The 15,589-nt window shown below is 38.5% G+C and overlaps 1 protein-coding gene across 1 annotated transcript in view; it reads left to right on the forward strand.

Annotated features, from left to right (window-relative positions):
• The window catches only part of UGGT2 (UDP-glucose glycoprotein glucosyltransferase 2), a 518,153-nt gene that overhangs the window by 478,368 nt on the left and 24,196 nt on the right, over positions 1 to 15,589 (forward strand). Inside the window, exons 33-36 of the mRNA XM_075336749.1 lie at positions 11,690 to 11,774; positions 13,252 to 13,434; positions 14,634 to 14,794; positions 14,894 to 15,008. Of these exons, the coding sequence (XP_075192864.1) occupies positions 11,690 to 11,774; positions 13,252 to 13,434; positions 14,634 to 14,794; positions 14,894 to 15,008 (544 nt within the window). The remainder of the gene's footprint in view (positions 1 to 11,689; positions 11,775 to 13,251; positions 13,435 to 14,633; positions 14,795 to 14,893; positions 15,009 to 15,589) is intronic.

The following is a 15,589-nucleotide window of genomic DNA, read 5'->3' on the forward strand; positions in this document are numbered from 1 at the left end:
TTTTTTTTATAAATTATTTTTTAAATAATTAAAAAAAAATTGAGAAAGGTCAGGAATCATTCCAGAACTACACGGGAGAATCTGGTCAATGAGCTGAAGAAATCTGGGACCACGTTCTCAAAGATTACCATTAGCAACACACTATGTCATCATGGATTAAAATCCTACTGGCACGCAAGGTCCCCCTGCTCATGCCAGCACATGTCCAGGCCCGTTTGAAGTTTGCCAATAACCATGTGGATGATCCAGAGGAGGCATGGGAAAAGGTCATGTGATCACAGGAGACCAAAATAGAACATTTTGGTATCAACTCCACTTGCTGTGTTTTAATGGGAACCAAATATCAGTATTTTGGTATATAAGGTAAAGCCAGTGCTATACTGGCACTATCAGGCACAGGCTGTACATACCATTAGTCAGCAGCTCGGATGTTTAGGCTGTGAAATCCAAGTTTATGAAGTTTCAAAATTCATCCACTTTTTGATTGACGTGTGCCGCCTGTTCCTCCCTTTCTCTGGCTGTATGCAAATTTCTCTCTTCAGTTACACGGCGTCGTGTAACCTTATTCAGTGGGCCAGTGCTGATATGCGAATTTTTTTTTCCCTCAGTTGTATTTGGCCTGAAGAAAAAATTGCAGCATGCTATGTACCGCCGGGTAAATAGGCTGAGACTCCCAATTCAAGTCAATGGGTTCGAGAAAAAAATCTAACATCACACAGACAATCTGTATGCCATCCGGTTTCTGCAGATACATTACCATTCTATGGACTAGAACAAATGGTCCTGTAAATGAATGTTGATTAATAGTTGCTGAGAAAACAAAGGCTTTGGATACGGAAGATAGGTAGGCAAGAAAAAAAAAAATCACACCAATTTATAATATGCATATGTGAGTGAGCCCTCAGGGTGACTCGCACCTTCTATATCTGTCGACCGAGCGCTGTTTGAGCTTTTAGCTATTCTTTATTCTGGTGAGAGATTTCCTGTAAAGGTTCCACAGAGACAACAATTGTGGTTTTAGGAGAAAGTGCTCCATCTGGAAGCAAAAAGCAGAATGGAGGCACCTGAAATGGAAGTACCTAGACACTATAGCAGAACGAAGTGTGCGTTTGTGTCTTTTTGGTAGATTTGCAAGGTTATCATACGATTCTCACTATTATGTAAAGCAAAGACCATATATTCAGTAGGAAGAAGAATTTATTTTCTAGCCATTGTTTCCTGCTTCTTCTCATCTTAACACTAAATTAACAAATGGAGTGTTAATATCTAATGATAACTAACTGAAATGAATATTTTGACACCTCAGCTTTGCAGTTTGTACAATCTCCACCAAAACCAGAAAGATGTGCTAAACAGCTCGATAATGAATACAGAAAAGTGAGAGCAGAACATACACTATATGGACAAAAGTATTGGGACACCTACACATTAGGTCTATAGGAACATTCCATTCTAAACCTATAGACATTAAAGAGGTTGTCCACTAACTAAACATTGATTATATCTATCCTTAGTACAGGTCATCCATGTTAATCGGGGGTGAGACACCCGGCACTTCCGCCAATCAGCTATTGTTGGTGTCAGCAGTTGCCAGAACTACATAATTATGGAGCTGCAAATTCTCCCCCTGTTGATTTGAATCAGAAAAGAACTTCACCGAATTGTTTCAACAAAGTTGAAAGCAATGTGTAAATTGTTTTGGTACGCTGCAGTGTTATGAATTCACTTCACTAGAGCTGAGAAGTGTAGCCCAACCCCCTGAAAGACCGCTCCATGGCATTATCCCACCCCACTCTACAATTGTCACAATGCAGTCAGGTAGGTAACGATCTCCTGGTAGTCACCAAACCCAGATGCGTGCAGCTGCCTGCCTAATTGAATACCATGATTAATCACTTTACAGGACAATTTTTCACTTTTTGCTTTACAGAGCTCCACCTAACGCTTAGCATTATGCTTTGTGATATAAGGCTTGCACACACCTGCTCATCCATGAAAGTACATATAATGAAGCTCATGAGACAGTCTTTCTGCTAATGTTAATGCCAGAAAAGGTGCAGAACTTTGTGCCTCAGCACTAGGTGACAAAGCCCAGTAACTCTATGTAGTATGCCACTTAGTAGCACTTTTTAATAATACCACTTGCAGTAAATCACAGAATATTTAAGAGGGAAGACATTTATTGAATTGTCTTGTTATAATGGTGACCTCCTATTACAGGACCATGCTGGAATTCATGGAGCTTTTTAGAACAGGCCACTCTTTCCTAAATATTTATAAAGGCAGACTTCATGCTTAGGGGCTGGATGTATTACACCTGTGGTAATAAGATGAAATTAAAAACCTGAATCCCATTCAAGTAATGTGGCCCAATATTTTTTTCCATATAGCATAAATTAAATGAATATAGGAGCAGAAATAAGTATTGAACACGTCTCTAGTTTTCTAACTAAATATGAATTTCCCACCAGATGTCTGTAACAACACATCTAATCCACACAGGCAAAGAAATCAGGGCATAGATGTGCATAAATTTAGTGATGTGTTATAATGAGAAATGACACCGGAAAAAAGTATTGAACACATGAAAAAAGAGAGATGCAAAAAGCCATGGAAAGTCATGAGAACAGCTGAAATCTATCAGTGTTTAGAAAGCAATCCTGCCACTTAGTGAAAGATACTATTATTACCAAGGTGCCACACAAGAAACCTCTCATTATGGGTAAAAACCGTGAACTGTCTCAAGACCTCTGCAACCTTATTGTTGCAAAATATACTGATGGCATTGGTTTCAGAAGAATTTCTAAACTACTGCAGGTTCCAGTGAGCACTGTTGAGGCCATAATACGCAAGCCAAACTAATACATATAATTTCACTATAAACCGTATACGACCAGGAAGTAGAGGCTTGACGCTGTACCATTCACAAAGTGTAGGGTAGTTCTGTATTGACTAGACACACCTGCCCACATTGTAACACCACCAACACCAAAGATTCGTCTGGTGACAACAGTGGCTGATGCATAGTGCTATCCTTGACGTCTCCAACATCATTGGTGGCCATCATTTCTGCTCAGGGTGAATTAATTTGCATCAGTGAACAGCACCGAGTACCACTGGTCCCTCATCCAGCAAGATGAGGATACCTGTGTCTGGTGGTGTGGTCAGGTACCCTTGCAGGTTATCTAGAATGCAGATCACGCTGATGTAGGTTTTGAATGGTCTGACCTGAAAATTGGGTGTCTCTCACCTCCCATAAATGTGCCTGGACTTGTGTGGCATTCATCATCCGGTTCTGAACTACATTGTTCAAAATGAAGAGGTCATCAGTGTGGAATGTGGCCAAAGGATGACCACTTCTATGCCTTCCTGTGACTCTTTCAGTCTCTCTGTATCTCTATTGCAACCTGCTGATGACACTGTGACACGCTAAGCTCAGTGGCCACTTCCATCTGAGAACATCCTGTTTGAAGCCTCACAATGGCGAGATACTGTTAATCAATTGTTAAGGTCGTCTTGGTCTCATGATGTCAAAATGTGAACAGCACGATGAGAAAGACTGTTTAAATATCAATTGTAATTGAACCACAAAATTTATTGGGTGATTCACTAATCAATCATCTGTTGTGAATTTTGCCATTAAAATCCTTGTTCTGGAACAGTAAGTTGTGTAAAAAGTACTGAAATCTTGGACAGTTGGACATATGCATTCAAAAGTTTAGAGAAAGGTCACATTATGCTCACCTGAAAAGGTTAGAGGGCATTTTAGGATCTTCCTGAAATTTCACCCTAGAGACAAATCAATAACTTTTTGTGAGTAGTGTAATATAGACCACAGTATAAAGTAATCGAAAGGTTGGCAACAATCATGGACAGAAATCAGGTAGTAATATATTTGACAATCTATTCGTGCACAAATATTTCCGGATTGAAAATGCGTTTAATTACCGTCTATAATTAAAGAACAGATTAAATATACAATATGTGATCCTTTACTACACATCAGTAAATCAAATTTATATATTTTCTTTTTAATAAAAAAAAGTGACCTTTACCGTATAATTTCTTACTGTGCAATGACCATGTTTTCTCTGTCTGTGATATGAAGGAATAATTTTTAGCTGAAATAAGAGCATAAAACGTGTTGGGCAATGCTCTGCCCTCTCTTTACAATGAAAAGCAGTTCTCAGTGTTGCTTTGAGTTATAAAATTTATTTATTATCTACCATGTTAAGGTAGGGAAATGAGCATATATGCTTGAATGCCTTGCATTTCAAGGTCACCCAATCTTTTGTGGCTTAAAAAGATGAATTCATAAGCTGAGCTTGTGTTGTAAAATGACAATATTATTGGGCATGCCAGAATACATCATGCAGACATTTAATCAAAAGATGATTAAGTTATATTTCAATCTTTTCTCCTTCAGATAGTTGTAGTTAAATCTTACCTTGTTACGTGCTCCATATTTTCAAGCAGAGAAGCCGAAATATCTGTACTGTGAAATAGGAACTGCTGTTATTCCTCACTTATGCATCATATGTATGTTTTACAGACAGGTGAATGCATGTGTATACTGTATGTACATGTACAGTGCTGGCCAAAAGTATTGGCACCCCTGCAATTCTGTCAGAGAATACTCAGTTTCTTCCTGAAAATGATTGCAATTACAAATTCTTTGGTATTATTATCTTCATTTATTTTGCTTGCAATGAAAAAACACAAAAGAGAATGAAATAAAAATCAAATCATTGATCATTTCACACAAAACTCCAAAAATGGGCCAGACAAAAGTATTGGCACCCTTAGCCTAATACTTGGTTGCAGCAACAAAATAGAAGTGGTCCCGCACCACCGCGTATCACTCTGCGGTAACGGACGTGTGCTCGTGGAGGGCTGTAAATTACCGTGTCCTGAGTAGGGGTGCTCGTCCAAAGAAAAAGTCCAAGTACAGATAAACTGGGGAGAAGAATGAAGGACCGCACTCCGTCCACTGTGCAGGAAAACGATTTATTTAGCGGTGCAGGGTAAAAAGCCGGAGACGCACTGTGAGCTGGCTCCCAGGTAAAGGACGACGGCCGTTTCGCCTAATCAGGCTTCCACGGGTCCAATACACGGGTCTAATACTTAGTTGCACAACCTTTAGCCAAAATAACTGCGAACAACCGCTTCCGGTAACCATCAATGAGTTTCTCACAATGCTCTGCTGGAATTTTAGACCATTCTTCTTTGTCAAACTACCATTTTGAGATCTCTCGACAAGTGTTCTATGGGATTCAGGTCTGGACTCATTGCTGGCCACTTTAGTAGTCTCCAATGCTTTCTCTCAAACCATTTTCTAGTGCTTTTTGAAGTGTGTTTTGGGTCATTGTCCTGCTGGAAGACCCATGATCTCTGAGGGAGACCCAGCTTTCTCACACTGGGCCCTACATTATGCTGCAAAATTTGTTGGTAGTCTTCAGACTTCATAATGCCATGCACATGGTCAAGCAGTCCAGTGCCAGAGGCAGCAAAGCAACCCAAAAACATCAGGGAACCTCCGCTATGTTTGACTGTAGGGACCATGTTCTTTTCTTTGAATGCCTTTTTTTTTTCCTATAAACTCTATTGAAGGCTTTTCCCAAAAAGCTCTACTTTTGTCTCATCTGACCAAAGAACATTCTTCCAAAACGTTTTAGGCTTTCTCGGGTAAGTTTTGGCAAACTCCAGCCTGGCTTTCTTATGACTCTGGGTAAGAAGTGGGGTCTTCCTGGGTATCCTACCATACAGTCCCTTTTCATTCAGACGCTGACGGATAGTATGTATTTTTTGGCTTGCACTCATAATATATATATATTAGTGCTCACTTCAGTTATCCTATTCAGTTATATGTAGTTTTTTTTCTGAATGTGAACACAGCTCCGCCCCTTTCGGCCATGTTTTTTCCATCTCCTATATAAGAAAGTCCTTAGTTACCCCTCTCCACCCACAACAGTTTTTAATTGCAATGAGATGACACACAGTTAGGGTCACAGAGCTAGGGACCCCAATATAGAGATATACCTTGACGAGGTCTTGGGGCTCAGTTACATTGATCAATGCGATTGCTAAATATCTCCTTTTTCCTAATATTCATGGCAGGTATGCAATTCATTATTCACATGTTCAAATTAGCAAGTAGCATTTTTCATTGTATATTCCAATATTTTTCCATATGCTTGAGGCATTATACCATTATCTAAGTTTGATGTGCAGCCTTATCCTTATATAGTATGTATTTTTTGGCTTGCACTCATAATATATATATATTAGTGCTCACTTCAGTTATCCTATTCAGTTATATGTAGTTTTTTTTCTGAATGTGAACACAGCTCCGCCCCTTTCGGCCATGTTTTTTCCATCTCCTATATAAGAAAGTCCTTAGTTACCCCTCTCCACCCACAGCAGTTTTTAATTGCAATGAGATGACACACAGTTAGGGTCACAGAGCTGGGGACCCCAATATAGAGATATACCTTGATGAGGTATTGGGGCTCAGTTACATTGATCAATGCGATTGCTAAATATCTCCTTTTTCCTAATATTCATGGCAGGTATGCAATTCATTATTCACATGTTCAAATTAGCAAGTAGCATTTTTCATTGTATATTCCAATATTTTTCCATATGCTTGAGGCATTATACCATTATCTAAGTTTGATGTGCAGCCTTATCCTTATATAGTATGTATTTTTTGGCTTGCACTCATAATATATATATATATATATATTAGTGCTCACTTCAGTTATCCTATTCAGTTATGGATAGTATGGGTTGACACTGTTGTACCCTCGGACTGCAGGATAGCTTGAACTTGTTTGGATGTTAGTCGAGGTTCTTTATCCACCATCCGCACAATCTTGCGTTGAAATCTCTCATCAATTTTTCTTTTCCTTCCCCATCTAGGGAGGTTAACCACAGTGCCATGGGCTTTAAACTTCTTGATGACACTGCGCACCGTAGACACAGGAACTTTCAGGTCTTGGGAAATGGACTTGTAGCCTTGAGATTGCTCATGCTTCCTCACAATTTGGATTCTCAAGTCCTCAGACAGTTCTTTGGTCTTCTTTCTTTTCTCCATGCTCAATGTGGTACACACAAGGACACAGGACAGAGGTTGAGTCAACTTTAATCCATGTCAACTGGCTGCAAGTGTGATTTAGTTATTGCCAACACCTGTTTTGTGCCACAGGTACGTTACAGGTGCTGTTAATTACACAAATTAGAGAAGCATCACATGATTTTTCAAACTGTGCCAATACTTTTGTCCACCCCCTTTTTTATGCTTGGTGTGGAATTATATCCAATTTGGCTTTGACAATTTTTATTTATTTTTCATTGAAGACAAATTAAATGAAGATAATAATACCAAAGAATTTGTGATTGCAATCATTTTCAGGAAGAAACTGAGTATTCTCTGACAGAATTGCAGGGGTGCCAATACTTTTGACCAGCACTGTATGTATTTTTAAAAGGGCAAACAGATTAAATAATATACTTGCAGTGTGAAATTTCATGGGTAAATACTTTTCAAGTCCTCGGATTATCCTATTTGAACTGGGACTACATATAATAGAAATTATGCTTACCTTTACTATTGTATCATATCAATCAGAACAATACTGTATAAATATATATAATACCTCTCTTCCCCCTCCCTTTCAGCTACTGAGCTACTATCAGTCCTGTAAAATCACTAGTCCTTGGCCCCATCATAAGCAGCTTCCAGAACAAGCCTTTCAATCACTGCTCTCACTTTCCTGAGCCATGTGCTTGTTTAAATGCATTGTAATCTTTACATGCAAATATAGTGCTAACAGTTAGGCCTTGTGCGCACGCGGCGTTTTTTGGGTGCAGTTTTGGTCCTAAAACTGCATGCATTTCCTTCCCCAGCAAAGTCTATGAGATTTCATTTTTGCTATGCACACGTTGCAGCTTTTTTTGGCAGCATTTTTGTGGTGACCAGATGCAACATGTCAATTCTTTCTGCGTTTTTGTCAGTATTTGTGAGCCCTTCCAGTTAATAGATTTGACTTAAAAACACACTGGGCAAAAACGCTGTAAAAAACGCAGTAAAACGCGGCAAAAAAAATGCATGCTAAGAGAGAGTTTTTTTGGGACCAAAAACGTACATCTTTGTGGTCACCACAAAGATGCAGCGTGCGCAAATAGCCTTAAAGGGAATTTGTCACCAGGGTTTTGCTCACCCATCTGAGAGCTGCATAATGTAGAGACCCTGATTCCAGCGATGTGCCACTTACTGAGCTGTTTGCTGTAATTTTGATAAAATCAATGTTTTCTCTGCTGCAGATCTAGCAGTTATACAGAGCCCATGAATATGCTAGACTACCTAACAGCAGGCCAATTAGTTCTGTAATGATAATCTACTGCTGATTAAACAGTAGAAACTAAAGCCTGCTCTACACCTTACAATCCAGTATACGATATCGTATGCGATCGTAACCGCCCCCATCGTATGTGCGGCACGTTCAATTTGTTGAACGTGCCGCACATACAAGTAACCCCCCACACGTACTTACCCGTCCATATGGCTTCGCTGTGGGTGGCGAACGTCCACTTCCTGGAGTGGGAGGGACGTTCAGCATCACAGCGATGTCACGCGGCAGCCGGCCAATAGAAGCCGAGGGGCGGAGCTGAGCGGGATGTAAACATCCCGCCCACCTCCTTCCTTCCGCATTACCGGCCGGGAGCCGTAGGACGCAGGTAAGATCTGTTCCTCGTTCCCGGGTTGTCACACACTGCGATGTGTGCAACCCCGGGTACGATGAACAATCTGACGTTCAATTCATGAGGAATGAACGACGTGCGTGCGATGAACGTTTTACCGTTTAAGCGCAATCGCACGTAGCTGTTACACACTGCAATGTACCTTACGATGCCGGATGTGCGTCACTTACGACGTGACCCCACCGACACATCGTAAGATACATTGCAGCGTGTAAAGCGGGCTTAAACTAAGCAGTTCAGTAAGTGTCACAACACTGGGAATCAGGATCTCTGCCCCTACGTTATGCTTCTCTCAGATTAGGTGGCAAAAACCTGTTGGCAGATTCCTTTTAATGTGTAGTAGCAGGATAAACCTCTGATCAGAACTTCCATTCAAGGAGGAGAGCATTTTTGAAAAAACCCTCATGGGATAGACTGTGTAGCTCCCTCACTCTTTAAGACTTGTTTAGTACCTTAAGACAACCCATTTATAAATGATCAGCTGTTATTGCTGGGGCAATCTGTGTTTGCCAACTCATTTATCATGTGATTCATTCATTTTTAAATATCTACTTATATATATGTTACCGGCAATGTGTAAAAACAGGCATTCTATAGAATACCTAGGCAATGTATACAATGCCGAAAATGGGTCGTCAAAGTATGAAATACATCAGATGTTCATACATTTCCTAGTCATTCTATAGAATACCTAAATGACAAACAGGCGGAGTGTAGAATACTACAGGGGTGGTCCATCCAAAAGTAGGTGGACAGAGCAGCCAGCAGCAGATCTGTGAAACTGGCTCAGTTGCCCTTAGCATTAAAATGCCATTCTAGCCTCCTGTGCTGCAACAAATAGTCAGGAATGACACTGCTTATTTCTTTTTTTTTTCCCAGCAAAGATATCCTGTTGTTCATTTTGCATTTCTTTTTTCATGTTTTTTACTGTTTGTTACTAAAGACTAATAGTCAGGAATGACACTAATGTTTCTTTGTGTTTTTCCCAGTAAAGATATCCTGTTGTTCATTTAGGATTTCTTCTTTCAGTAGTTTTTTTACTTTTTGTTACTAAAAACTTTTCCAATCTGGCCAATATATAAGACATTCACCTGAGCAGTTCTTGTCATTCTTTATAATACCTAGACATTTTATGTAATGGCTAACTTTTCCAATCTGGGCATTATATCAGACTTTGCCCTGAGCAGTTCTTGTCATTCTTTATAATACCTAGACATTTTATGTAATGCCCAGGGAAAGTATGGAACAACGCAGATATTTCATACCTTGACTGAAAACAACAGGGATTGTATACATTGCTTAGGAATTCTATAGAATGTCTGGTTTTCATACATTGCCTGTAACATATATATCACATAAGAAAAAGGAGAGAGGTGATCATCTAGCTATTGTATAGAAATAAATGTTATGGAGTAAGCTGACTGGGATGTTAGGATTTAACTCCTCCTTTGGTACTTAAACCCTTCACAACTTGGCGATTTTCTGTTTTCATTTTCTCTTCCAAGAAAAATAACATTTTTTTTTTTGCGGAACGAGTTGTACTTATCACATTGTTCAGTCTGCCACATCGTGTACTGGAAAACAAAAAAAATTCCAAGTGTAAAATTGCAAAAGAAAATGTAGTTCCACTATGATTTTTGGGGTATTTAATTTACCATGTTCACTACATGGTAAAACTGACCTGGCATTATCTTTTCCCAGGTCAGTACGAGTACATAGATACCAAACATATACCGTTGTTTATTTTCTATTTAAGAGGTGGAAAAAATAAATACATTTTGTCAAAACATTTAACTTTTGTCACCATTTTGTGAGATCCACAACATTCTCATTTATCGGGATCTGGGGTTGTATGGTGGCTTATTTTTTGCCCCCTGAGCTGATGTTTCTAATACTATTTTGCGGTAGATACGATGTTTTGATTGCTATTTTATTACGTTTTAGTGCAGTGTTGCTGCAACCAAAAAAACTGTAATTCTGACATTTTGTTTTTTTTCTTGGTACGCCGTTTACTGATCAGATTAATTTATTTTATATTTTGATAGCTGGGACATTTCTGAACCTGGCAATACTAGACATGTGGAGTTTTCATTATGTGTTATTTTTAATGGGCAAAAGGGGGTTGGTATATATTGTATACTGTGTATATGTGTGTGTGTGTGTGTGTATATGTATATATATATATATATATATATATATATATATATATATATATATATATATATATATATATATATATATATATATATATATATAGCGAGAGAGAGAGATATATAGTATAACCTTTCACAGTATTTAATAGTCCCATTGGAGGACTTGAGGCTGCATCAGCACTGGTCTGTATGGCTAAGATCATGATCTATCAATATCAGCTCGCAGCCGGCTTCACAGGGTATCGTGATGATAGGCACGATGATCATCAGTTCACAATCCATTGGCTCCACACAATCAAGTGACAGGGTCACTGATGAAGGGGATCAGTGACGTGCTCCCTATCAGAGCATGTTGAATGCAGCTTTCAGAGATTGACAGCGGTATTAAACTGGCTAACAGCCGCTGATAGATCGTGGATCCACCCACGGCTGTTAGAGGCACTTCAAGGCTAATAATGAATAATAATAAGTTCTACAATTGGATATGTTTGTAAAAAAAAAAAATTCCTGTGCTGAGATAACTTTTAATCTTATACATGTCTTTGCTATGTATGTACTGTGTAATGTTTTTTTCTAAACATGCTGCAACATGGTCAGCACATACCACATAACATAACTTATTGAGATTGGAGAAATTTGATATCACAAAAAATATTCTTAAAATTTTCTGTAGTTAATACAAATAGTAAAACATTTTTTGTTTTTTTGTTTAGATCTACACTATATAAAATGTAATTTCTGTTTTGTGTTTTTTCAAATTTTTTACCCAATAGGATTATGATGATTTCTGTTCTGCGACATACAAAAACACCAGTGAAGTTTTGGTTTCTGAAGAACTACCTTTCCCCACGGTTTACGGTAATTTTTTGTGTTTGGTTACTGCCTTCATTATTGCTGCTTTATAGCGTTTTATAAAGCAAGTGATTATTGATAGGGCTGCTGTGACTTTTTTTCTGCATTTGGGCATTGTACTAATGTATTCTTGCCAGCCCCTGGGCATTCAGTCAGGAGCAGCATATACTCATCCACAGAAGCGCCAAAGTCTAAATTTGCTTTTTTTTTGCATCTTTAATTATACCGAATAACTCATTACAATGATAAATATAGCTAAAGTCAAAACATTTATCACTAATAGTTTTTCATTTCTGTGGTCTTTTATTTTTGTATCAAAGAGCACTACTGTATTAATACACAATATTTTGTTAGTATACAATGTCTTGAATAGTTTCTGTGGAATGGGTTTATATACTTGCTGTATTTGGTTGAATCTGAGCAGAAAGTATCATCCTGTACACTTCCTGTACATCCAGCTGCTTCTCTGTTCAGTCACATCATCAATAAACACTAGTGACCCAATGTCTTTGGAAGCCATGCATGCCCATGTCATCTTACTGCCGCCAGAGGGATGTGGTGTACTCTGGATCATGAGCTGTTCCAAGCGTTCTCCATACTATCTTCTTCCCATCACTGGTACAGGTTGATCTTCATTTCATGTGTCCAAAGAATGCTTTTCCAGAGCTGGGCTGTCTTCTTTAGTTGTTTTTTGGCAAAGTTGAATCTGGCATTTCTATTTTTAAGGTCAATTAATGGTTTGTACCTTGTGGAGAGCCCTCTGTATTTTCTCTCATGGAGTTTTCCTTTCATGGTAGACGTAGATACTGAAACACTTCCTGGAGTGTGTTCTTCACTTGGGTGGATGTTGTGAACTAATTTTCTTCACCATGGAAAGGAATCTGCGATCATCCACCACTGTTGTCTTCTGTGGATATCCAGGCCTTTTTGAGTTCCCAAGCTTAAAAGTGTGCTCTTTTTCAGAATATACCAAACTATTGATTTGGCCACTCAAAAAATTTTTGCCATCTTTCTGATGTTTTTGGGGGTTTTTTTGCCTAACGATGGTCTGTTTCTCTTCCATTTAGAGCTAATTTGACCACATGTGTGTTCACAGCAACAGCTTCCTAATAAAAATTCCACACCTGGAATCAGCTCCAGACCTTTTACCTGCCTAAGTTATGAGCAATTAATGAGGGAATAGACCATGCAGCCCATCAAAATCTTTTGACATAATTGTCCAGTTACCTTTAGGCCCTTGAAAATGAGACAGCTACATATTAAAGACCTGTAACTCCTAAACCCTTATTCCAATTAGCAATGTGAATACCCTCAAATTAAAGCTAAGAGTCTGCACTTTAAGCCCCTGTTGATTATATTCTGAATATATGTTGGTAAACAGCTAAAATACCAAAACTTGTCACTGTCCAAATATTTTGGGACCTAACTGTATGTTCTTTACAAATATGTATATAGCTAAATGTGATTCTTTTTCTGTCTGCAGGAAATCATACCAGACATGGCCCATGAATATGGCTTCCAATATGAGTTAGTCCAGTACAAGTGGCCTCGATGGTTGCACCAACAGACTGAGAAGCAGCGAATTATTTGGGGTTACAAAATCCTCTTCCTCGACGTTCTTTTCCCACTTGCTGTAGACAAAATAATCTTTGTTGATGCTGACCAGGTACAGTTCTGTGAAATTAAGCATGTCTTCCTAACGGAATCAGGTGGTAACTTGCAGGCTTTACTCAGACGGTAGTGTGAAAACCGATTTTATTCTTAACCCAAATATCAAGCTTAGTGGCAAACAGAGTGAGATTGTGAATCCATCTCAGGTAATTATGTGAACATTCTTTTAATCCCAGAGGGATTTTAGAAGCTCATTACCTTCTCTCACCGGTCTTTGCCGAATATCCTTGCAGAAGGCTTTCGTTGCTGCATTTTCTATTCCTCCTTCTTTGTTCTTATAAGTTCAGGATGTTCAGTGTTTAAATGATCTGTGTCTTGCCTGTAGCTCCCAAGGAAAGGAATTTGAGCTTGCGTTTAATGAGAAAATCGGAAGAACGAATGCTTCATAGATCTTTACAAATCCAACCTAGGCCCTGGAGTTGAGACATATTTAATCCGAATATTGACAGTTTGAATCCGAGCACATCCTAAAATAGTTTATTTGGAAAATGTTACTTTAACTACTTTTTGCCCTGGATTATTTTTCCATCCATGTGGATCAATTAATTTTGTGAGATTTCTTTTTCCATTATATATTTGCACCCACAATGTCTCACATCCTGATTTACACATAAGAAAAATAAAAAACATTAGAAACACATAGATAGACATCAGGTATTCTGTTCGATTTCAGGAAAGTTGAGCTAAATCTAGCCAAAAACTAAGGGCAAACTGAGAATTGTCTAATAAGAGTTTTGTTTTTTTGTTTTTAAACTTTAAATATTTAAATATATTACTATGTTTTATGTGGTTTTTTTCGCTTTTAACTAAAAGTTGACCCTTGACATCTGTTATTGCTGCTATTCTTGTATGAGGGTGCAGTACTGTTTTAGGAGACTCCCCATATTCCAATCTTGGAGACCTTCACCACAATCTACAGGAATTGATCGCTCTTGCAGCATTAGTTGATGTATTGTCACTATGACATTACCATTACATCTAAGATTGAAAAATTACCAGTATTGCCAGTATTTATATTGCATCATTATTTTTTCTAATTTTGTGGGCGAGTGTGCTTTTTATAGTTCCAGAAACTGTATATTTCCATTGGTGATTGAAGCGTTTGTTTTTAGCGATATTTACATGGGAATCATTTGGCTACCATCTTTCTTTCACTGTATTTGATTATTTGTCTTTCAATTTGCTTCTATCCAGATTGTAAGGACAGATTTAAAACAATTACGAGACTATGACCTTGGAGGTGCACCCTATGGTTACACCCCATTTTGTGACAGTCGAAAAGAGATGGACGGGTATCGCTTCTGGAAGTCTGGGTATTGGGCATCACATCTTGGGCACCGAAAATACCATATAAGGTTAGCAAATATGATTTGATAATATGCACTTTTAAATACTCAAGATGTAAAATGTGCCTTATCCACTGCATTGTAAAAATGTGATTGTATGTTTTGCAGTGCTTTATTTGTAGTGGACCTGAAAAAGTTCCGAAAAATTGCAGCAGGCGACAGGCTCAGGGGACAGTACCAGGCACTAAGTCAGGATCCAAACAGTTTGTCTAATTTGGATCAGGTGAACATTTTAATCATCATACCATAATATCTTTATAAATTTCCATATGTATTTGTAACCTGTGTAGTTATATCTTGCTAAAGATTAATGGTTTGTTGAAAATACCTTTTTTGAATTGACTGTTCTACTATGCGTTTTTCAATGGAAACATATAATCTTTGGGGTTTTTTTCAGTAATATTCAATTTGCTTTCCACATGTACAAATAAGCTAATTTCTAAAAGGTCTTTGTTAAATATTTTCTCCCATTTTGATGCTGTAGACTCTGAGCAGCTCCTTCACATAGCTGGCTGTGCAGCTTCTGGCACAAATTCTACAACACACTCCTTCTGCTTGCTGTTGGCACACTTCGTAGGTCATCTCCTCCCACCGCTCTGTGTTAAAGATAATCGCAAAGAGACGGAAGAATGTACACAGTCCAGCAAACCATAACAGAGAGGGAGGGGGAGGATCCAGAGTTGGCAGGGAGATCAAACAGACAGCATCAAAGTAGACTGGCATACAATGGCAGCATCAGTATCTGTGTCAGCACAGAAGGATCAGAAGATTTCTCTGACTGTATTTATAGGGGAAAGCAGTACA

This window comes from Anomaloglossus baeobatrachus, chromosome 2 (assembly GCF_048569485.1).
Source record: "Anomaloglossus baeobatrachus isolate aAnoBae1 chromosome 2, aAnoBae1.hap1, whole genome shotgun sequence".
Lineage (NCBI taxonomy): Eukaryota > Metazoa > Chordata > Amphibia > Anura > Aromobatidae > Anomaloglossus > Anomaloglossus baeobatrachus.